This window comes from Ciona robusta, chromosome 10, assembly GCF_009617815.1.
Source record: "Ciona robusta chromosome 10, ASM961781v2".
Taxonomy (NCBI): Eukaryota; Metazoa; Chordata; class Ascidiacea; order Phlebobranchia; family Cionidae; genus Ciona; species Ciona robusta.
The window spans coordinates 2,323,863-2,348,221 of NC_143244.1; the positions used below are offsets into that span (position 1 = coordinate 2,323,863).

A 24,359-nucleotide genomic window follows, 5' to 3' on the forward strand; every position below is an offset into this window, starting at 1 on the left:
GAGCTGAATTAAAACGCAAAAAACGCCCTGTATACGCTCAATTTACAAAAACAAACTTTCAATTTTTGATACTTTACATAAAATACAAGTGATCGATGCTTAACATATGGGTGGCAACAAATGTATACGATATCGTTGAAATTTTGAGTGGCGTTATTGGATCTATTTTCCGAGCAACTTCGCGCTTTCGAGAACTGAAATCATGACGGCACCCGTAGTCGCGTATTTTGTTCAATTTTATGCCCAAGTGGTGCCTGCAGTTTTAGGCTTCAGTAACTTTGCGTAAAATAAATAAAAAACAAAGAAATTCGACGTCTTTTTTGGTAAGTAAAATTATTTTTATGCATATAATGAATTTAGCTATTTTTCGGTAACTTTTGTTGATACATTTTGAGCTTAATTTAATAATAATAGTTTGAACTCATGTCGCGCTCATATCATCTTATATTGTGCACTACTTTTAAAATTTTCCCGCTTAGAAAAATCCCAACGTTAAATAAAAAAATTAACAAATATCATAATGCCGCAAACAAGCAACTAAACTTACATTTAATAAATAATTCTTCCACAATATTTTACAACTCGACAAAAACGGTTTAATCAGTAACGCGGCGCGCTAACAATATGGCGATGATACGCATTTTGTTTTGCGGTTCATTCATACATTTAACTTAAAAAGTTCCTGCAACTACAAAATTGTCCGTTGTTGTCATACTTACCATAAGTTTGATGTAACTCACATTTCATGTTAAGTTTACATTAACAAATGACTATTTTAAAATGGAATTTTTATCCAATGTTTTCCTTAATGCAGCTTTTCATATAATTTCATTGTAGATATATTCACACGAGCAAAGACTTGCTTTGTACTAAAACCATTTTTGTGTAGGAATAAAACGTATTGGTGGCAATGGCAGATGTAACGGAGGAAACAACAACAATAGATGCGAATGCATTACTGGAAGAGCCAATAGCTGAAAGTAAATATGTCATATACATGTTCGGTGTTCCTACTTCCTAGTAATAGTATAGTGTGTTTTTAAATGTATTTATTTAGACAAACATATATAAATTTATAGAGAGAGTTGTCTAATGAAACAATAAATCAATTTTGCCTAAAAAATACTTAAAGTTCATGATTGGTGGCTGAAGACTGAAACCTTGTAGAGTATAGACTAAATTATCATTAGTTAGTGTTAGTAATTGTATGGATACATTGTAGATAGCTGATAGCAGTTAGTGGATGTCACAACAGTTTAATGACCGACAATATCTTACAGTCTGTTATTTTTAAAGGTAACAAAGTAAAAGAAAAAGTTTCAATATTAAAAATGAATCAGCATGTTTAGAGATCTTATAAAAATTGGTATTTTCTCAACAATGTTTGTTTACCCAAAACCTTTCATTGGAATACACATAGTTGTATTGAAACCTGTTTATCACTAATGTTACAGATATTCAGATAACTTAACAAAGTTGAATGTGACAAGGACTTTTTAAAATCTTTATTAAGTTTAAGCATTTTCCCAACTATATATATTTATTTTCACAGATGCATCTGGTACTGTTGTCACAACTACAGATGCCGATATTGTGTCAAAAGCTTTCACGAGTGTGGAGGAAGATGGGACGGAGGTTCAGTACGTTACCATGACTCCTGAGGAAGCTGCAGCAGCTGGTGTCACAATGGAAGAAGAGGAACAGGTGGGTGGTTGGGTTCATGGAAGCTGTGTGTTCAATATTGATAAGGTCCCAAGTACCTTGGAATTATGCCAAAGTTGGCACATTACCCCTAAATAAATATATTCAATCCTAATAGTGGCCTTTAGTTTATATTCTGTTGTTGCTAATTTTATTAAAGTTCTGATATAGTATCGTGCCATTGTTGCTGACTGTCGTGCAGTGTCGTGTATTAAACAGTTTAAAACTTTGGTGGCTCATGAGCTTGTTAAGTTAGGCCATTCAGGCAGAGAACAACTGGTCCCCGTCTGTTATTCACATTGAGTGCTGCAAACCCACTCACAAAAAGTGCAAAGTAATATATGTAGTGTTTGCAATCATTTTAAACCCCTTTTTCACTTAGGTTGTAACCACTTCTCTTCAATTTGACCCTGCCAACCCATCAGTGTTATACACTGCTGATGGTACCTTGATTAACCAAGCTGATCTAAGTCCTGAAGAGCAAGCTCTTGTACAAGCAGCCCTTCAACAACATCTTGCAGAGCAGGAGGCGGAACAGCAACTTGCTTTGATAGAAGAGGTGCGTGGTAACCGAAGTTGTCACTCAAATTTTAATTAGCACTGTTAACCAGAACTGCCTATAAAATTTTAAGTTAATTGTTGTAAAATACTGCAGAGTGCAGAAATCTAATTAAATTATTTGTTTAGTTTATTTTAGCTTTAAATAGAGACTTTCACTTACTACTGTGACCATTGCGCTGTGGTAACAATGTATTTCTATACAATTCCTTTTTAAAAACTATACCAAATAGCAGAAAATTAACCCTAGACCAAAGTATGGCAGTGTGATTTGATTGCTCATAGACACTGAACAGGGATGACTGCATACTATCTGTTTTTCGTTTTCAGATAATGGCTTACTGCTTACTATAATACAGACTACTTACATTGTGACGCAGTTTATATTGATCTTTACCCCACACAGCCAAGTCAAGAAACCCAGCTTACTCTTCCCACTATTATTGGTTCTGATACCACAAGTGCAACCACACAGAATGGTGATCCACTCACTATGAGTGTGGCAGGTGCGGGTAATACTTCTGTACAATCTGTAACTGGAACAACCGCACCTCTTGCTACTATAACACCTGCTACAAGTAAGTGGACCATTCTATTACTTTTCAACATAGTAACTTGCAGTAATGCAGTTCCTAAATCATTATTTTAACCATGTAAATGTCTACCTTTACCAGCGGCATCTAGTGGGAAAGGCATCAACCTAGCCTCCCCACACACCAATGCTTCACAAATAGTTCAAACATTAGCCGACAATGTAAGAAGGCAACAGGAATATCTTAAAGCTCAACATTTACTGGTGAGTGCTGCTATGTTTGTGGATTGTGGCTGAAGGTTTAATATAAAAGCTATAGTGTTGAAAACTATCAACAAGTTACAAGTTTATCACCATAACTTTATGGTTTTTTTGTAGAGCTAAAACAGTTTATAATTTATGACGAGTCTGACAGTTCTCATGTAATCTTTCTCTTCTTTTGTAGAAACAAGCTGAATTGACCAACAGGAATTCCCAGCCACCAGAAGGATACAGGTACCTCGCTGTTTAATACTTGTGTTGCCATACTTTAGCCTATACAATATGCCTGGCTTATAGGCTGAATGGTCAATTCACCCTTTGTCAATTCATCAATTTAACCATATCATGGCTCATGGACTCTTGTAGACTGCCCATTGTATTATTTTAACCTTCATTTAAATTCAACATGGAGGTCATACTTTATAATTATAATTAGTAATTACAATTTTCGAAAATACCTATAATTCAAATAAATGGGCCATAATTTGTAATCGCCGTATGAGTAACCATACTTTATAACAACACTTTGCAGCTATACCTTGCCAGCTTAAATACAATACATTTTATAATATATATCATTGTGTGTGATTTAGATATGAGGAGAAGATAGTAATACGACAAGGACAACCCCAAGTAGTGAAGCTGCCGGTTAAAGTTCAGAAGAAAGTAAGTAGATATAATCATGCAAAACTAGTTTAATATATATATGCTGTTGCTGTCAGACATATTAGAAGCCAGAATAAGATCTTCTGGTGTTTTTTTTGTTTGTGATCCTAAAGGTTTTTTTTGTTTACACTAATGTTGAACCATTTTTAATCAAACTTTTCCATTAAAACATCGAGAGATCGCACATGTGTGTATGCTGTTGCTGTCACCAAGTGTTAGATATGTTATAAGTCTTAGAGAGATCTTCATATATATATGTGCATTATTTTTACTTAAATTTTCACTGAAACAGCCAGAGATCCCGGCAGCCCTGGCAAACCTCATGCCCAAGATCGAGGTTGGCAAGGACGGAAGTCAGGTGATTAGAATCCACCAATCACAGATCAGCGCTGAACAGTTGAGATCTTTGCAGGTTTGTGGCTCTTGTAAAGTTGTGATAGTAATATATTAGTATGTACCTTATGCTTATGGGCGTTAACATATAGTGTGTATAATACTGTATATGGTGTTATGATAAGCAGTGTGTCTGATGCATTGATGCGTATGTGTTTTACTCATAGTGTTTTTTGCAAAGTTTAAAATTTGATACATAGCTCATGGGCATAATGTTTTGTTGTAATGGGCTAACTTGGCAACTCTGGTCAAAAGTGTAGGTGTAGGATTCTAGGAAAACCTTTATAACAAACCCACTGTTGTATCTTTCCCTTAATATTTTTACAACTTATCAATTATACCTTATCTTTACTACAGGAAAACCCAAACGTCCGCCTTGTGTTCCGACCTGCAAATGCCAACAAGAATCGACCGCGTAACGGAGCACCTGTGGTTGCGGGAAAGAAGAGAGGAAGACCTCGTCGTGTTTATGATAATGATGGAAATGATCCCAAGGATGCAGATTATGTGGATGAGAGTCCTCCATCGAAAACTAGGTGGGTGAGGTTACATGTGTGGTGTAAATGTGTGACGTCCACTGCTATTTAAGACACACACTTAACAGGTATTTCTTCAACCTTGTGGTCACATGGGCTATCTTTGGGTCAAGGTGATTGACCAAGTTTGACTAAATCTTGGGTCTTGTGGCATGCCACACCACAGGACCCCCCCACCTAGTATTGAAAAGACACGTACTAGTTTCCAAGCACCTCATAATAATCCATCTCCCTTGCATTATTTTAAACTTCCTTTTTTGCTCCCAGGTATGGCCGTACACCAAAACAGCCCTATTATTCAAAGGATTATACAACACCCATAGAAAATGAGGATGGTACAGTTACTTACCCACGCCCTACACCGAAACCCATAATGGTGGGTAGAAGGGGAAGAACACCAGGTGAATAAAATTTGAATATTGTATTATAACCCCTATATTTTAATGTTGATAGGAACAACTAAATAAATTTTAAATGTTATTAGGAATTGTTAAAGGGATATTGTTGCTGCTTTTTAATTAGGATTTAATTAGGGAAGGTATATATATTCAAAAGGCCTCTCATCAAAGGCATTATAATAAATGAATTGATTTACATATAAAATGTAATCTTTTGTATTAAACTGCAATGTAATGTCAACACAAAAAAATTCTGCGTAATAACATTTCTTGTAATTTAGAATAATAATGTGAAGTTTCAACTATAAATGTAGAAGCTTACTTTTACTTTACTAAATATATTTTCCACACAAGGTTCATTAAACAAAAGCACCATAGAGCGAGCATATAGAAGGTCCAACTCATATGCTCATAAGATAGATGTGTTGCGTGAACAGGAACTGATTCAAGATGAAGACCTCACTAATGCAAGGCTGGCTATCACTGTAAGTGTATGACAGTGGTGTTGCTCTTATTTGTAAAATGGAATGGCATACAGTGGTACACAGAAATACATATTTCTAAACAACCCCCTAACATAGTTTTGTTGTGCTTCGGTGACAACATATTTCTATAAGACACATCCAGCACAATATAAAATCAAGTCACAGAAAATTAACCTGAACCAAAGCATAACAGAACAGTTTAATTGGTTTAAACAGGGATTGCTGGCATGTGTACCAGTGGTACTTTTGTTACAGTTATGCTTTTAGGCGTAAAAATCATACTGATCAGTCAATCAGATATAAATTAATCCCCTACTTTTACTTCAGCCACAAAAGCCAGTATTGAGCAGTGTAGAGCAAGCGATTTCTACAAGGAGGAAAAATCGACTTCGTGAACTTTTAAGTGCTTGCTCCCAGGATGAAATAATGGAGGTTGCTCTTCCACATCTTGCTCGTGCTTTCTCACTATGGGAGTTTCTTATTATGAAGGTTTATATACTATGTATTTGGGTCAATAGGTGATATGTGTGTATACCTATCCAGGTGTATCGATCTATGTAGCTACACATGGGTTTATGGGGATCTGAGTGGCCCATTGCACAAACATAAACTACAGGCTTAAGGTGTGCCATTCCCATTACCCTTGTTTTTTTTTAGTGATGATCGAGTTGAAGTTTTATTCTGTAAAGGGGTCCAGACAACAAATACAAAGTCTCACAGTATTAAAATGCGAATTGCTTTGTATGTACCATGCTGTTCTTATTACAGGTGGAACAGAACAAGCAGAGCAGAGTTTACTTTGCTGATGTATACAAGGAATATGAGGCTTTGCACAGGTATGTATACCAGTGTAAAGACTGTAACCACACCACTGTCTTTCTATGATATCCTTGGTAATTGTTGCAGCTTTATTCGCTATTGTAGAACAAACATTGCCGCAGGTGTAGTACTAACCGCTTAAAACTCGTTTGATATGTTAAAAAAATAAAAATTCATATTTAATACTTCTGACAAATCTTGACTATAAGATTGCACATTTTTCTTAATATACTACTTACTGTGTGTGACCATGTAATACACGACTTAGCCAACACCTCACACAGGTACGTCTCTCGCCTCACTGTCAAGTACAAGGATTGTATTCAACAGAAAGTTATAGAGGGAACAAAAGATGCATTAGAAGAAACAGAGAAAAAGAACTTGGTGAAAGTTAAATGTAAAAAGGTAGGCTTAAAAAACTAATAAAAAATGGAAAATACTAACATATGTGATTTAAGCACAGCAGAGAAAAGTTGGTATATATTTTTTAAAGGGAGCTTTACAGCCATTTCAGCTTAAAGTTTCCTTGAATTTTAAGCCATTCCACTGTGGTATGACTTCAAAAATCTTATCTCCTATTCGTTATGTTTACCATAATTCATACACCATGTTGTACCACAAACACATAAGTTTTGCAGCTTTAAACTACCTTGAATGCTGAAGGCTGCCGCCATTGTTTGTGCAATGGTTTTATACCTTTTATATTCTTCATATAACCATAGATTGTGTATCAATATACTTGATATTGTATGCTTCTATAGTTTCTTTTTACTGGTGGTTGTGCAATAGTTTTATATACCATCTATTTTATGTCGTTATGTGGGTATCATAATACTTCATGAAGCAAGCTGTGCTACAACCTTGGCTTTGAACTCCTGTGATCTTTGGGGCAATAGTTTCATCCTCTATTTTGTATGTAGTAGTATGTACTATAATTCTATATCATGTAGTCAGTTGTTGAACACGTTAGTGGTCATATAGATCCTTTTTCGTCGAACAGTTGTTCTTGGCTTTGTTGTTGTTGCTGTTGCTGTTGTTGTTGCTGATGGGGCAATTATTTTCCGCACTTATCCTAATTCTTAATTCTAGCATTTTTCTTTAATCTCTTGATTGAAATCAAATCGTAATATATATTTATAATTTTTAGACTGAATTTTCAGATTTAAAACCGCACGATGAGCGATTAATTAACGATTACTTTCCTCATGCACATTTACATAGCAGAAACACTGTCTGGCAGTTGGAAACGACGACACGCGTGTTGTATCCACACAACGATTCACGACTGAATCAAACTATTAGCATTTAAGTGGGGACGCATTAAATGCACTACTCTTATACCGTATTATCATTAATCGTAATTAAAGCATTATTTTTAATTCAACACCATATGATTAATATTAACTTCTAACATTACCTAATTACTGCGTGATTACGGTTTGTCAAAATTCATGAAAACAAACGTTTTTAAGCGCAACAACGTTAACTAGTGTAAGTTTACAATAAACACATGGTACAGGAGTTGTACAAAGTGTATTTACACATATTCTTTACCAATCACTCAATCCTCATACGTCATAAGTTTCATTAGTTATAATACATGTATAAATACATTCTGCCTACTGCTCCACAGTCACCAATGGCGACTAGAACCCGTTTTGTTGGTTACTTCAGATTTTTTTTTGATCGAACCCAGTCGACCGTTGTAGTAAAAGGATTAACTAATATAGCAGGGTGGGGGTAGATGGGACACCTTTTCATTTTGTTTTCTCTTTTCATTTGGTAGTAAACAAAGAACATTTAATGAATTATAAAACCGTATCTTCACGACTTCCACAGACCGTTGTTAATTGTTTAAAACACGATCAGGCTATTTGGATAATATGTGTTAAAGGTGTCCCATCTTCCCCGACTCTACTATCTTATGCTAATTAGTTTAAAACGTGTTCATTCATTAGATCTGTGATCTCTTGTTATTATACTGGATAGTAACACACCTTATGCTTCTACAGTTGGCTGAGTCTCTTGGTTTGGAAGCAGATGAATTAGAAGACACATTCATCAACTTATTGGATTCCACGCCTATTATTCCTACTGTGAGTGGCAAACAAGAGATGGTTATATCAAATATTGGAGAACAGGTTGGTTTATGCCCACATATCTTAACTTAGTCAGTGTATATGAGAATCACAAGCAGCAAATTTAAGATAGCATCGGACAAGAGTATGCTGGGTGTTGAATATTTGCACTAAGCTTGTTAGTAAACTTTACATTAATCCACTAATTAGTAATAATATTAGTCATGCTCAAATATTTTTTAAAAAGGCAGCAATCGTATCTGTTTTATGCTGGGTAAATCGGTGTGCATTGGGTTGTTAAACATAGTCAGGTTCTTGTTTTTATATTTAGAAATCGTTAGTGCTGTGGATGTAAGTTTTATAGTTCCTAAATTCCCCTTTGGCTATATGCAAGATAACATAGTTCTATTCATGTACTTATATAAGAAATGTTTTCTAAATTTTTCAATTCTGTTTTAAAGGGGCATACTAACGAGAAATGAAAATTTGTATATGGATATATATGCTCAAATGTAACCTAAAAGTACCACACCAAAGTTTTCCAAATCGATACGGTTTCTAACAAAATAGCGTAAAAAAACTCTGGAGTGAAAATTATTTGGGTGTTTCCACAATGCATGGGATTTCCCATTAGAAAAAAATTCACTCAACTTTGATTGTTTCTAAAATACTGAAGTTAATTCGAATTTTATTTTGGTATAATGAATGCTTCTTCTTAAAGAACGTATAAAAAAATTGTAAAACATACTACATAGAATTTGTTATGTTTTAGTTTTTCGATGGAACCTAGGTACATACCAGATTATGCTGACTCAGCTTATTTTTAAACCTAACGTAAATTACAAAAAAAAAAAATTTATAAAATAATTGGTACAGCAGGTACAAGTGAAACATGAACATTTTAATATAAAAAAAAAATGCTAAAAATTAACTAATACGAAAAAAGGTCATTTTTTTACTTCAGCGGTTAAATTTGCCGTTATAAAACTCATTTTTTAAAAGCTGTTTGTATTTTAAAACTTGTACCTTTAGGTCACATCTGAGCATACCTATTAATATATATATTTTGATTTTTTTCGTTGGTATGCCCCCTTTAAAAACAACACTGTTAGTTTAGAATTAAGAAGCGGTTACAACTGCGGCTTTGGGGTATGTAGTGTAATTTTGTCCTTTGAAAATACCATGGTAGCTGTGTATTTCCAGGTATTTATAAAAGGAATGCTTTTCCCATTTTGAAATCGTCACTGGTTAAACCTGTGACCTGTATATAAGTTATGTGGTTTAAAATTCTACTGATGTTGTACATTGTATACCATAGTTCCATTCAAGTATTTATATAAGGATTGTTTTCCATTTTAGCCCCAGGTTTTGTGTGGTCATTGTATTTTGACAATAGTAGGTTGTGTTGTAAGTGTCACTTGGGCTTCGGGCAGGAAACCAGGTTTAATTCAGCCGTGGCCTGTTTGAAATTCCTTAGATGTCTTGCTGTGTACAGAGGTTTGGCTTTGTTGAGATTGCACGCACTTGTTCTTAGCTCTAAGTCCTCTCTGTGGGCCACATCTGGTTGTTTTGGTATTTCTTTTTAATTGACAATTTTTAAAACTTTCGACTAACCATTGCTTTTTTAAAAGTTTACATCATTCATGTCTCTCTGATTAGGTCACAGTATCACTGTATTTTGCTCTTTTTTGTAGTGCTTAACCTTAACAATATGTTGTATTTGTGTGCTGAGCCATTAGCAAGTTTTGTCATGTAAACCCCCAATTGAAGCTTCAGTTAGTTTGCGGTGAAATTGTATCACCACGCACACTTTAATGCGATCATTTTTCATGTAAATCCTTAACCCTTGTCTGGTAACTGGTCTCAGGTGTCTGTTTTCTCTATATAGACTACATGAGTGAAGTCATAGGGTCACATATCAGGTTGCAGCTTTATTCTACATTGTACATGCTGAACCATGAAAGGGTATGAAGGACTGTAGTAAAAATATTAAAAATTTCGGTCTGGCACCCCGAAGGTGGCACCTCTACATTGAAAATATAGAAAACAATACGTACAAACAAAGACGTGTAAGTGTAAGAAAACGATATTTCACAGGCGCCAAGAAGGGCATATACTGTACACAATATAACTTGGAAAACCTTTGCTTTATGGTGCGAATAATTGGATGAGGTTAAATTAATGCAGTGGTTCTTAACCTTGATGTCAATTAATTTTAAAGATTCATTAAAATGGTCTGTATTTGATAAATAAATAAAGAAAAAAAATATGCAGTAGCCTACTTAATTAAAAATTTTAGGGTAGTTTAAACAGTTGGCCATATAGTGTTGTGGAAAAGGGTTAAGAACCACTGCTTTAAATGCTGCTAATACAAAACTGTTAGAAAGGCAAATGCTGATGTTTAATTAGTTTGCACAAAATGCTTCAGTTAGCAAGGCAGCCACAAACTGCTTTGTTATAGCATTCCTATGATCATGGTAAACCACATAGCAAAGGGATGGAAGTTAAGTTTCATAAATAAAAAAATGAAAAGGTTACTTTCATTCATGAACAATAGATGGTTTTGTTAATACTTCAGATTGTAAGCTTGAAATGTAAGCACTATAAACACAATGCTAGAATGGTAATGGAGGTAATAAATACACCTTTCACCATTGACTGTTGTTTGGTATTTCACCAAATCAAACACATATTTTCATTGCAACAGCTGAACCATTACTTACGATTCACTGAGCTTAATTTACGCCATATAGACTGCAGCTTGCCAATTTAGCGTTTAAAATATATAGATCTATATAGAAACGAATATAAAATTACTTTTTATTGGAAATATACAAGTTCCTGTACACCATACATAATCGACAATCTTATATGTGCTGTGCAGCTCTCATTAGAAAGTATATTCTGACACGAAGACGGTTATTGTTAGCATCCTGTTGTCCCTCATTTCACCCCTCCTGTTGTATGTGCTTATATCAACTTTAACCATGTGCTCCGAGGGCCCTGTCAGCTCGCCAGTGAGCACAAGGTATGCCTGGGGTCGGTACATTGATGGCTGTCGAAGACTGAATGCGTTTTCCTCACCTTGTGCGATTTGGAAATGATACTGCTGTCTTCGCCGTCTTGGAGAGAATGATATTTTCAGAAGATTACTCTGCAGTTTGAGGCCAGTAGGGATATCAATATAATGGTAGCTAATACTCAATGATTGGGCTTTGCATTGAGCAAAAGTCTCATTATTAGAGGTCACACGCCTACATCTCTTTCTTCTGCAGATATTAGTTGTAATCTGTCGATACCGGAACTCATCTGTTCGCATAAGTTTCCTGTAGAAGTTGTTATCTGGGCAGGTTATCTGTTTCATACACTTGTGTCCTCCTCTTGTGTTAACACAAGTATCACTTGGCCCACAAACAGAAGCTCCACGGTCGCATTCATTGATATCGTTGCATGAGTAATCTAACTTGTCGTACCTGGGAAAGGAGTAAAATAGCTGGTAACATAAGTTACATATTCAAGTGATGTTAGTGGTCACATTACAGCAAGGCTGAGGGGGTGATATATCAGTTGTTTTAAAAAATTTAAATGGAACACATACATTTTACACAACTTTGAAGTATGTATAACTCTGGTCTCATGACATGTAGTTCTTCTTGGTATAAAATTAAAAGTAAACTATCCATACCCACTTTCAGTATGTAAGTCGCATTACATTTCCCATTTTACGACAACAGACAACTTAGCAGACCATTTATTTTAAACCAATCTGGTTGTTCGGGTAATGGGAAAGTTTGATCTATCTAAGTCCAATGACATGAAGACTTCACCTATCCATATATAAGGGAACCTACCCAACAGGGCATTCACATTCAAATGCACCAGGTGTGTTCCTGCATCTCCACTGACATTTATTCCCCTCACCCAAGCTGCATTCCTGGTTGTCGACACATACACCTGTTAATCAATATCATTAAGTGGACATAATTTTTCGAATAATACCTCATTTCTCAGTACCAAGTCAGTAATTATGTATTTCCCATGAAGCAACTTAATTACTCGTGATTAACAAATACCAAACACTTGATAAGGTTTATATTCAATTTCCTGAAACTGGTCAAGTGCTCTCTTGCTTATCTTGCTTTGAACTACTCCTCTTGCCACAATTACCGTGTTTCTATTTATAGCACAGCAAAAAGCGAGAGGCACACTTAACAGATTTGTTTAAGTGTTTCCGTATGGTTAATCACCTGTAGAAAATCTACTGAAAACAAAACCCTTGAGGATATTGGCTTTGCTTAACTTTGCCTTTATTTACAATGGTTTGAGTTAAGAGAGTAGGTAGGCCTACAGTGCAGTTTCTGCACTGCATTAATCAGTAAACTTACAACCAATAAGTTGTTTCATTATATCCCTGCCTCTCCTGCATTATAATAAGTTTGGCGCCTATGGTTATCTTCAGCATTGGTATATCAGCTCACCTTGATGTTTAGTATATCCACGATGGCATCTACAGAAGTACGAGCCTTGTGTGTTGATGCATTCAGAATTCACGCTACACATATCCAAGTCACATTCATTCACGTCCATACAGTATCTTCCATTAGTAGTGGGGTCCTTTGTAAATCCTCTATCGCATACACACTCATATGAACCAACTGTGTTTCTGCATGTCTCTCCCAGCGCTGTGAACAAAGTTAAATACCTTATTAGGTTGGTAGGCAATTGAGATCTACTTGTTGCAATTTCCATGCAGTAGTTGATGTTTTATAAGCTTAGATTTATGGAGTTCAAGACTACTTGTAACCCCACCCATATGGTGCAGACCATTTTGGGCTTTAAAATGAGTTAACCGGCATAAATAAGTTGGCACATTAGCGAACAATGCACTTGCTTTTATTCACCCTTAGGCCATGTCTACCTTTTGAATGCCTGTTGCAAATCATAAAGTTAAATAAACTAATTTAAATTCCATCGTTACGCTGCGATAAGTGGTTAAGAGCTTCAACATGGAAGTGCCTAGAATTTACAGCATGTAACACAACTATGCTAAATGCATCGTAAATTACTACTCAACGTTCAGGTCATTAAGTCCACCCCTAAAGACCAGCAATTCCTTTCCAGTGATGTAATTCTTTGCTCACAATTAGGATGTTATTACTTGGCAAGTGTTGCGTGGTTAGTTGTCCCGGATTTATATTTATTTACACCATAACACCACTTTTGACCGTGAGCTATCTTAACTGTCTCGGAATTAATCCTTAGCAACAAGCAACTATTCATATACATGAATACATGTATTGTTCATGTGTGGCTAGTGTCAGTATTAATACTTTTGACAGGAAATTGGATTAAATTTATACAAAAGAGAATTATAGAGGATTTTACACAATATACTTTATGGAGTCCTAAAGTTTGAATTTTTAACTTTCTGTATCATGTTGCATTTTGCTTATGAACCCATTTTAGGAATGACAAAGCCAGAATTAATTAGGATTTCTAGCCAAAGTATTGTATGGGCTCTTGCTTCAAAACTTTTTAGAATGTTTACACGAAAAACATGAAGTTTAACACAAGGTATTGTAAAAAGTCTATTCCTTGTGGTTCTATGCTTAAGGAATGTCAATATTTAATTTTCCTGAAAGATATTGCTTATAAAAATGTCCATACCTTGACACATCCCTTGTGCGCATTCATCCGTATCCACACACGACCCGTCACCCGCATCAGAGTAACCCGCCTTACAACGACAGTGATAACTACCCCTGCTGTTAATACAGTACTGGTTTGAATCACATGGGGAATGAGTGCATTCGTTCACATCACGACAAAATCTTCCAATCTAAAGATGTAAAAATATTTTGTTACTAACAGTAACTTTTGCTACAAGAAATAATGTGAAATAATCGCGTTTCCCCTCATCTTGTAAATGTAAGAAGGGTTCATTTTATTCCATCGTTTCGTCTGACATTCGGCAAGACTTCACCAGGGTGTACCAGGTTTAACCTGTGGTGAAGTCTTGCATCGTGGCAGATAACACGTAGGAACAAAACTAACGTTAAAATAAGTTAAAATTGATACTTAGTACGCGAGACTTGCTATCCATCTTCATCTTTACATAAGTAGTAGCACTAGTAGGTATATGTATATAACATAATACTTCGTATGTTGCCTACCGCATACCAATGTTACGTTTACAATGGTTTTAACTCAATACACCCCGAAGCTTTGCTTTATTTATCGAAGCTATTGTTCGAAATCCATTGAACCATAGACCCTGAAACCGCTCGCTATTTCGGCGTTGGTATTTACCTTTACCATGCCCGGTGAACAAAGGCAGTTGAATGATCCTATGGTGTTGATACACTTCTCCCCGTTGCCGCAATATCCCATTCCACATTCGTCAATATCGTTGCATACACCTGAAATGAAGGCTCTATATATAAACACCACACATTTATGTTGTGGTTCATATGTGATCTAAAGCGCACAAACATAGCCATATGTTGTTCGGAATCGCACACCGTGCTGCTTATACAGACTGTCAAGTGTGTAAATGTCACACACGTCAACGTTTTATGGTCCCGGCTTTGTCAGGGATATTTACAACCCATGCCTTGAAAAAAATAACTTTAACTTCGTTACAACACATACGCTTGCTCTACGCTCGAGGTTGTTTAATGTAAGTAATGTATTAAAATAAGTGCAGTCTATTGTTTGAGGTATATCGTATTGTGTTTTCATACCTTGATATTGCCTTGTTGATTTAAACACAGTTGTGAAACGACTTACCTGTGCGGGCGTCGAACCTGTACCCTCTCGGGCACACACAAAGGTAGCTTCCCCATAGATTCCTGCACACTTGTCCTATCTTACATGGCGCAAGTTCCGTGCATTCGTTGATGTCTGTACACCCCACGTTCTCTTGATACCTAAGCATAGGGATCGTTCAGTGATGTGTATTATCTCGGCTTGCGGTCCACGATATTTGGAGTTCCCACGCATTTACTTCAAGATCAGGTTTATTACGTAGGTTGATGACCGCTATTATAATGTAGGCTAACGGGCAATTTAAATGCCTATTAAATCGCATCGCCCATTAAACTTACGGCCACTATATTGCACTAAAGCGTCGCCAAAATAGGTGACGAAACAGTTTATTTCGCCAAAACAGCGCCCGATGCTTAACGTCGCGCATTGGGATATGAATCGTCAATGTCAACAGTAAAGCATCTGCGTGTGAAATATGACATGTCGCCCACAGTGTTATGTGCTTTACATAAACAGAATATGAAAACAAAGCAATTGACACCACCACGTTGCTCCCAGGGGCCTTATAGAAAGTGGACGTCTTTGTTTTAACCCAAACACACGACCCTTGTTTGTTGCTTCGTGTTCAAGTGTTTGTAAACGCGTCAGGATCAGGTGTCGGCTTACTAACCATTGCGCCATCCGCTGCTATTGTTTTAATCCATTCAACACTTTTGATTTACAACTTTCACACTCTGCCCTCGTATCAACTATTGTTCTTTAAATTAGTTTTCTAATTGATCCTCAATCAGTCACCACCATTGACAGTTCAATCATCAACAATCAATTGCTTGAACGCGGCAACCAACAACACTTAGTCTTAATCCTAAACCGGTTGCCCACAGAACGTATTTCTCATCGTTAGTAGAAATTTAACGACGCCATACATTACTTAAAGCGCAGATTGGTTAGCTTTCACCACGCTAATACTCTTAAATTTGACCCGTCTTCCAACACTGTCACGAAACAGTATAACTTATTGGTAATGGTACCAGCATGTATAAGCATACATTATCTTGCCCATAAACTTGCGTGTGTTCACAATGTATATAACATCCAAGTTACCTGAACCCTTCATCGCATACGCCGTTCATGCTGTGGCCGGCTTGTACTTCAGTAGATCTTCCATGCTGTGCTCTAACCACCACACAGAGTAACATAAGCACAAAGCAACAAATCGACTTCATTATTACTTCATATACACTCTTAACTATTTAAACGCAAAATCTGTAGAACCGCAAACAAACACATTAAACTCGCTATGCCAGCAACACAAAGACTTAGCGTCGTATCAAAGCGCCTTGAACGTTTAGCAAACAGCATAGCAGCACATAATACACCTCTCTCCACCACTTCGTTTCTCATACCACAGCAGCTCATCTGTCAAGTAATAAAACTTGAAATCCTTCCGTCCTTTAATCTCCTTAGTAAGCCCTCTAAGCTCTTTTCCAGGTGCTCAAGCGCTACCCTATTTTGACCAACTGTCCATGACAATAACAGCTATAAGAATGCGGGCCACAGTCGCGCTCTTTGAAGTTGATAGGCGAGCCTTCTTTCCTTCCTTCGTCGCCTCTTCCATGACAGCCATCAGCGACGAATAGTTTTAGTGCGTCTTTGCTAATATGTTGCCGTCGTAAGAGAGTCCGCTTAATTTGTTTGCTATGCTCTTTAATCCTTCGCGTAAATTTATTTTAGATGCTCCCTCTCTATGTACATGACAGCGCATAGACACGCAACAACTACACGAATTAATCTCCCGCCTATCGTTACCGCAATAGCTCCACCCTGTAATTCATAGCTCGGTTATTTTCACCAAGCTGACGTTCCAGCAGCTTCCATTAACTAGCGGTTGCGTGTTTCCAACAACGTCAAGACATCGCTCGCATATTTTCGCTTCCCCCCACAACCCGTAAACACGTCGACCGTTACGTCACACTATACTGAGTTACGTCACTGCTCAACATAAGTTTTCAAACCATGTCGCGAGAAGTGAAATCATGTTTTCCATCTTTGTAACAGACCTTGTTAAATCCTAATTCCCATTGTACCAGTCGCGTATTTTTTCTGGTAGATTGGTACGCAGTCATCTCCGTTACTAGTTAATCGAATTGCTCTGTTACGGTTCGGTGAAAACGTAATTCTATAAGACGCACGTCCAAGCATTATACTAATCATGTCGCAGAAAATTATCCTCTGATAGACAAAGTGTTGGAATAAAATAAACTTTTCTATACCGCAGGTGACAAATAGAACAATTGGCAATGGTGTCTAGTAGCAGTAGTAACAAAGTATTATTTAAAGCCGTTGTGTCGGTTTCACAAGATCGGACGTAGTAGTTTACGTTCATTTACGTAAGTCATCCGAGCGCTGACGGTTGAAAAGAAGTAATCTGGTACAGACATGGTACGCACTGTTTTATGTTGCCGCACTACGCAAGATTGCGTCTTCGTTTTAGTCTAGTTGATGAAATATTTTAAGTCGATGCTAGGTTTGAATTGCTTTGCTTTACATGTGCATGTCCACTATACACTTGCATAGAAAAAATGTTTCGTTTATAATTGAAATCGAAAAAACACTACTATCATAAAAAAATTAAACAAAGCGCCTAAAATAAAACGAATGTCTAGAATAAAGCAAACTGCCTGGAAAATTATTTATTTACCGCAATTAAGACCGCGCTAACTTGAACCATTACTCAAGCCTAGGCATAAGCACTGCATAATTCCCCCTTGAAATTAACCAAGCACCACTCCCTTTAAAACAAAGTTCCTAAAAATCTTTTCTGTCGGAAGTGGCTTACATAGGCAACCCCGGTTTCCTGTGCTAGTGGTCGACGAGACGCGGCGAACGAACCGACGCCCATCTAAAGCCAGGTTACTAAATTACGTTGGCCCGTGGGCGCCTTGTGTTGACGATACACACCTAATCTTACTGTATTGATAATACCTTTGTATTTACAAATATAATCTCAAATTTAGCCCAGTACCCACAACCCCATTCCTTATCCCAGTTACACCTGTCTCTTTACAAGCGACACTCTACATAGCTCTGTATTTCCAAACATAATCCTAACTTCGCATTAACATTAAACTTATTGCGAAGAACTCATGGTTTTCCGTACACTCACTCTACATAGCCAAGCAGTGCACGCTTTTGGCTTTCCTGCCCGGAAGGTGGTATACCCATGACCGAGCCACCATAAAAACAAATGAACCAAACGTATTGGCTTTCCTCGGAAGCTCGTACGCGCAATTTGCCCAACATTGCTGCTCAATCACATGTCGATTGCTTGGCTGTTTTAATCTGTGCGTTGCATTTTCATCTGACAAGGGATCAATAAAGAGCAGATGTTTGCTTTCTATAGTTTATTTATACCAGTAACCACTGTATACAAACATTACAAAGTGTCGTCCACTTACTAAACTTCTCTATTTACAGGCGCAGACACTCGAAGATAGCACCACAAGCAAAGACAACCAAGGTATGTATATTGCTCTTAAACGACGAAATTTATAATAATTTAAGCACTCCAAGCCCGCTCGCCTACGCTTGTAAACACCCCGCGTATGACGCAACCATCTAAATTTGCCGCCAATACGCAACATAAACCGACGTGACCCACGAACCACAAACCGCAAAGTGACGTACAAGACGACATTCGTCATAACAACCCGATAGTTCTCATCACCCACCGGCCGCCTATCTAAGCTAAATCTCTCGCCCCATATGCTCTAGCCCCTATGTATACATATATCGTAGTTTAAAAACATTTTAATTTTTGCGCAAGTTCTACGAAACAAGTTTATTCTTGACACTCCTGCAACAATTAGTGGGCGGATCTGCCAACTTTTACTGTCACATGCACTACCGCTTTCACGCCAGTAATAACTGCCTATAATTGCTAATTACACGGCTTAGACAGTCAGACCGAGCACTGTTTTCCGCGAATATGAGACCAGCGTGTAATTAACCGTCGCAGCTTCCGACCTTCGCGGTTTTTATTCAAGTGTTCCGTGACTGTTAAACTTTATGAAACCCTTTCCATATTGCGCAAACAACCTTAACATATACAAAAAAATCACACACTACGATTCACCTTGCCTTTCCGATGGCTAGCCCTACATTACACAATATAATTTCCATTTTTCCCTTATTGGATTACAATATCATGGTCAATAGATTAAGAGCAAACATACCGCGCAAACAACCTTAACAACCCGCCACCCACAATGATATCTATCATATGCCTTGTCGTATAAACTTTAACTAAAGTGATCCATCAGAAACAACGACAGTCGAATCGTCTTCGAAGTTGATCCCAGTCACCACACAAGCTGCAGTGCAACCAGAGATGCCCCCTCTTGCCCCCTTGACCGCGGAGAGCGACGAAAAAGAGCCAGCAGTCGAGGTAGGTCGATATTTCATCCACCAACATTAATTAGAACATCTCAAATCCCTGTGCGCAACTTAATATGATTGGATTTACGATCATTCGCTACTGTTATCTTTACCGTATCGACCCAGTACTAAGCCCACAAAAGCAAAAATAAAAATGACTTTTTGTAACAGGCAAGTATGGACACCACTGACGCCCCAGAAGGAATGCAAATCGACGAAACAGAGTAAGTGACGTCATAATTATAAATCCTTGCGTTACTCCAACCTCAGAATATATGATCATAAACCATAGCCCGATTTAAATGGCTTCGAACTATATAAAGTTTTCTACCATGGCATTCTGCTATAACAAGGAATAGTTTTCAGCCCGAACGCCGTTCCCGCATTTATGAAACCCAGATTGGATTAAATTGTTCGAATCTTGGGACCTGGGTCCTCCACGACCTAATATAGATATGATGGTCTTATAAATTACATTTTACGTAAGCATAGTACAGTTTAATTTGAGTATTAATTTTAAAATTATACGTATGCTAATCGCAAATCTCTAGTAGGTCGTGGGTTCCTTGACAAGCTGCTTTATCCATTTGTATACGTACAGAATAGAATACCATATGTTTGCATTACATGCACTTACAATGTATTCTCCACTATAGAACCGCCACAGGTGCTGCTGCAGATGGTGAGACTCCTAGCGAGGATGGTGCTGGTGGCACGCAGATCATTCAGATTGGAACCGGCGACGATAAACAGTTTATAGAAGTTCCTGAAGGCTACACACTCATACAGACACCCGAGGGCCTCGTCATGTCACAGGTAAAACACCGCTATGGGAACTGACCATATGGTTAACGTGGTGGCTGATAAACTTATATAAAATATCATCACGGTCCAGCGATAGATAAAGTACAGATTGGTACCCGGCCACTCCGTTTAAAACTGTTTATGGTTTAATTTTATGCCACTTGGTTTGTGTAGCGCTTAAAAGTGACACCACAGAACGATTTGAGTTATAAAACAAATGGCTGGGTACCAGTCTGTATTTTCTAAACACGCTCACGGGCCAACTTGTGTTTTTTCGTTGACTTATGTTTTCTCGAAATTCGACTAGCTATAACGTAAACTTAACCCAAACAGCCGGGCACGACTTTATCGCAAGCAGAGGACGGCACGATATACGTCACCCAGGAGGATGGGACCACAGCTCCACTCGACTCCCAGCATTCTATTCCATTAGAAGCTGCTGATGCTGTGGACACTACAAGCCCTGATGCTATTACCACTGAAGCTCAGTAACTTGGTGGATATCAAATTCTACACGAAGGAGAAAGCCGTTTGCCTCATGCCCAACGTTGACCTTGAAATTCACAATTGATTTTCATTTCAAAATCCTTTGTGTGTTCTTCATCTATATTTAGTGGACACCTTGTTGTATTAACAACATATGCTCTTGTTTAACCTCGCTTTAAGGCGTCAGTGAATAACTCCTTACATTTAACATTAGAAGGTCATATCGTATCGATTTAACGACCGTAGTTAAGTTACCCAGAAATTTAATTCCTTATGTTACCAGCTCTATGAATTTAACAGATATTTTATAAACACCCAGCCCACGTGGTTACTTTACAAAATCTTTACCACGTGTTTTCAATTACCGCCAACCTTAACAATCGTACAAGGTGCGTAACTTATCATTGCCCAGATTTACAATCCTTCTATACAACAAATCACTCCTAAACTTTTCGTTTAGTTGTTTTTATATAAGAGGCTGAGTTTGCGACGAACAGTTTTCTTGTCAGTTGACATAACGCGTTCCTTTTCATTCAAATTGTGTTTAAATTGTTACGAATTTTAAATACAGCCATGTACATACGGAGAATAATGTGTTTCATTTTGTGAGCAGTTTGTTCGACGTCTAACGCAGATGATTCAAGTTTGAAAGTGTTGGGGTGCTATGGTAGGTGTCTCTGGGCAAGGCACTTAAGACAATTGATCAAGCCCAATGATCCCTGATGGATTGTCTTCTGTATTCTCGCGAGGCAACGACGGTCGGTTTACACACATATGTTCTGGTTTCGCACACCTCGTGTCGACGAACGAGTTAACACATATAACTTTGTGGGTGCTTAGTTTGTGCAAGTTCTCATTGGGTTGTAGCAATTGCCGGCTAAAAGTCTCTTGCCCCAAAAAACAAATCCGTAATTGTGGCAGCATCGAGCTTAGAACCAGCATATACACATTTTATGTGTCTTCAATCTCGGAAACTGAAGACGTTTATTAATGAGCACATCGTTACATAGGTGATTTATAGGTTGTGGGTCAGTTAATAGACGTACGAGAAACCTTGAATGTTATTGATTATTGTTTTATTCACCGTATGTCGTTTATTTAACCTTCGCCTTCTCTATAAGAAAAATCTTTATCGATTGTAAAAAGTAACACAGGCAAATGCGGAGTTACGTCATTCATAATAAATACAGAAACATTTATTGCTACCTGACGCCATTGTTTTACGTTAAATTTTATTAATTGTGTCGCAAAAGCAAAGATAATAAAAAACTTTTTTATGGGCTCTGTGAAAAACACTCTGGTTAAATGGTAGCCTACAATATAGGCTAGCGTAGGTAACACAGGAGTTATGTAAATATAACTGTGTTTATGTTGTTAAGGTTTTACACTAATTTATAAGCAAATAAATCAAACATACAGTAGGGTGGGGAGAGATGGGACACTTTTAGCACATAATATCCAGATATCTTAAACGCGTTTTAAACAATTAATAACGGTTTATGGGAGTCATAAGGGTTTAGTTTTATAATTTTTTAAATGTTCTTTGTTTACTACTAAATGGGACAAGAAAATATAATGAAAATGTGTCCTATCTTCCCCCATCCTACTGTATTAACATTCCCTTTCGTCTTCCAGCACGAAAGCAGATATCCTATAAGCATACTCTAAACACTGTTTTAGCATAGTATACTGAGAAGTTTCACTTCAGTATACTATGGTTTTAGATTCAGTATACTACTTCAGTATACTATGCTATAAGTCGGTGGTTCTTAAACTTTTTTATATGCTTTACCCTTATAACAAATATGATGCTTATCAGATTCTCCCCCAATATGTAATATGGCACTTATTCATTAAAAAGCAAAAACAGCCAATTACATCAGTTATATTTAAAGCGACGTACGCGCTATCTTTTTGGCACGAGTTGTATAATTGTTTGGTAAATTACTGGCACAATTTTACTACATTTGGCACAATTTTTCTGTCTAGCCAACTGATGTGGATTTTGATTAGTAGCTCATTTACCCTCTAAATACGTGGAATTTACCCAAAGGGGTAAATTGACCCCAGTTTAAGAAACGCTGCTATAAGTAGACCAATCTATGGTTACATAGATGACCAATTAAACGCCAATTCGTGTCCAAAATGTCACAGCGGGTATTGGGAAAATGCAGCTTTTTTCGGTAAACTAATGGAAAACTTAAAAACAAGTTAAAGTTCGGCACCTTGTTTTCCGTATTGAATCGGCACCTTGTTTTCCGTATTGAAAAAATGTCGATTTTGGACACACATAGTGGCCGCAGTTGGACTCTTCGGTGTTTCCATGACTCAGGGCACGGATGAGAGAGGCCACTCGGAGTTTCAAAAGGCCTCTCTCATCCAAGCCAAAGGATATTCTCTTGGTATTGAGCATGCCATAAGCTCTGTACCACGTCATGGGCAAGATAAACATATTTACCGTAGTCCGCCCCCTGGATATTAGGGTAATAAGCCTAATTACCAGATTTCTTTGCGTACTTGATTAGGCGACTTGCTCAACATTAAAGAATAGAACAAGCCCCCTGTCACAAATCATTTTCGCACGCCACCACGCGGACGTGATATCACCAACGCAACGAACTTCGTTTGAGATTTAACCTTTGACCCTTAAGACAAGAACTCAAGAACGTACAAGTAAACGTTATTGAGGCCTAATTTGCTTTAAATTTCAGTTTGTTAAGATTCCTGAACCCTAAAATTAAGATGGACGACTTCCAAGCCGGCGAGGAAACCACTTTTGTCGTAGACGACGTAAGCAATGTCATAAAAGAGTCGATCGAAACCACAATCGGTGGAAATGCGTATCAACATAACAAAGTCAACCAGTGGACCTCAAACGTGGTCGAGCAGTGTCTGAACCAGCTTACTAAGCTTGGTAGATCGTTCAAGTACATCGTCACAGCAGTTATCATGCAGAAAAATGGCGCTGGATTGCACACAGCAAGTTCCTGCTACTGGGATAACTCAACCGACGGAAGTTGCACTCTACGTTGGGAAAACAAGAGCATGTATTGCATTGTCAGTGTTTTTGGACTTGCTATATAGACGTGTATGTGTTTGGTACTGTTTCCACCATATAATACTGTTTTAACGCTTCCTTGCTTTTCATTTTTAATGTATAAAACGTGTTTCAAATAAATATTTAAACCAATTGTTAGAATTGTTAAGCTACTACTTCTTTAAAACAGCTAAAAAATGAAATATAAAGTTATTTGACGTTGTGACTTGCGGTATATTATTTGGCTGAAGAGGTTTCCGTATTTATTTGCAGTATTTCAGTGCTGGTTACCTTACCTAAACAACATGTAAAGCAAATGGAATTTAGTGTTTTATTTGTCAAACTGTATATTCTGTTTTATATATAAAATTTATGTTTGTGAACAAAAATTAGATTTAGT

At 37.3% G+C, this 24,359-nt stretch overlaps 3 protein-coding genes across 3 annotated transcripts; 2 read left to right on the forward strand and 1 right to left on the reverse strand.

Annotated features, from left to right (window-relative positions):
• Positions 1-128: 128 nt before the first annotated feature.
• LOC149729476 (uncharacterized) lies at positions 129-21,514 on the forward strand. The gene is made up of 21 exons (XM_089887087.1): positions 129-323; positions 890-980; positions 1,553-1,704; positions 2,084-2,260; positions 2,666-2,837; positions 2,934-3,055; positions 3,237-3,286; positions 3,646-3,718; positions 4,011-4,130; positions 4,469-4,647; positions 4,915-5,048; positions 5,400-5,530; positions 5,858-6,019; positions 6,299-6,366; positions 6,634-6,754; positions 8,362-8,490; positions 18,673-18,715; positions 19,518-19,642; positions 19,804-19,856; positions 20,289-20,448; positions 20,770-21,514. Exons 2-21 carry the CDS (start codon positions 911-913, stop codon positions 20,926-20,928), a joined length of 2,400 nt encoding a protein of 799 aa, XP_089743213.1. The 5' UTR covers positions 129-323; positions 890-910; the 3' UTR covers positions 20,929-21,514.
• LOC149729477 (uncharacterized) lies at positions 10,339-17,058 on the reverse strand. The gene is made up of 7 exons (XM_089887095.1): positions 16,300-17,058; positions 15,217-15,356; positions 14,737-14,846; positions 14,095-14,266; positions 12,906-13,109; positions 12,279-12,381; positions 10,339-11,900 (listed from the first exon to the last, which is right to left on the reverse strand). The coding sequence occupies exons 1-7, from the start codon at positions 16,419-16,421 to the stop codon at positions 11,318-11,320; spliced, it is 1,434 nt and encodes a 477-aa protein (XP_089743221.1). The 5' UTR covers positions 16,422-17,058; the 3' UTR covers positions 10,339-11,317.
• Positions 21,515-23,538: 2,024 nt separating the features above from the next.
• Positions 23,539-24,353, forward strand: LOC149729478 (dynein light chain Tctex-type 1). Its single transcript, XM_089886517.1, has one exon. The coding sequence runs from the start codon at positions 23,665-23,667 to the stop codon at positions 24,004-24,006; it is 342 nt and encodes a 113-aa protein (XP_089742643.1). The 5' UTR covers positions 23,539-23,664; the 3' UTR covers positions 24,007-24,353.
• The last annotated feature ends 6 nt before the right edge of the window (positions 24,354-24,359 follow it).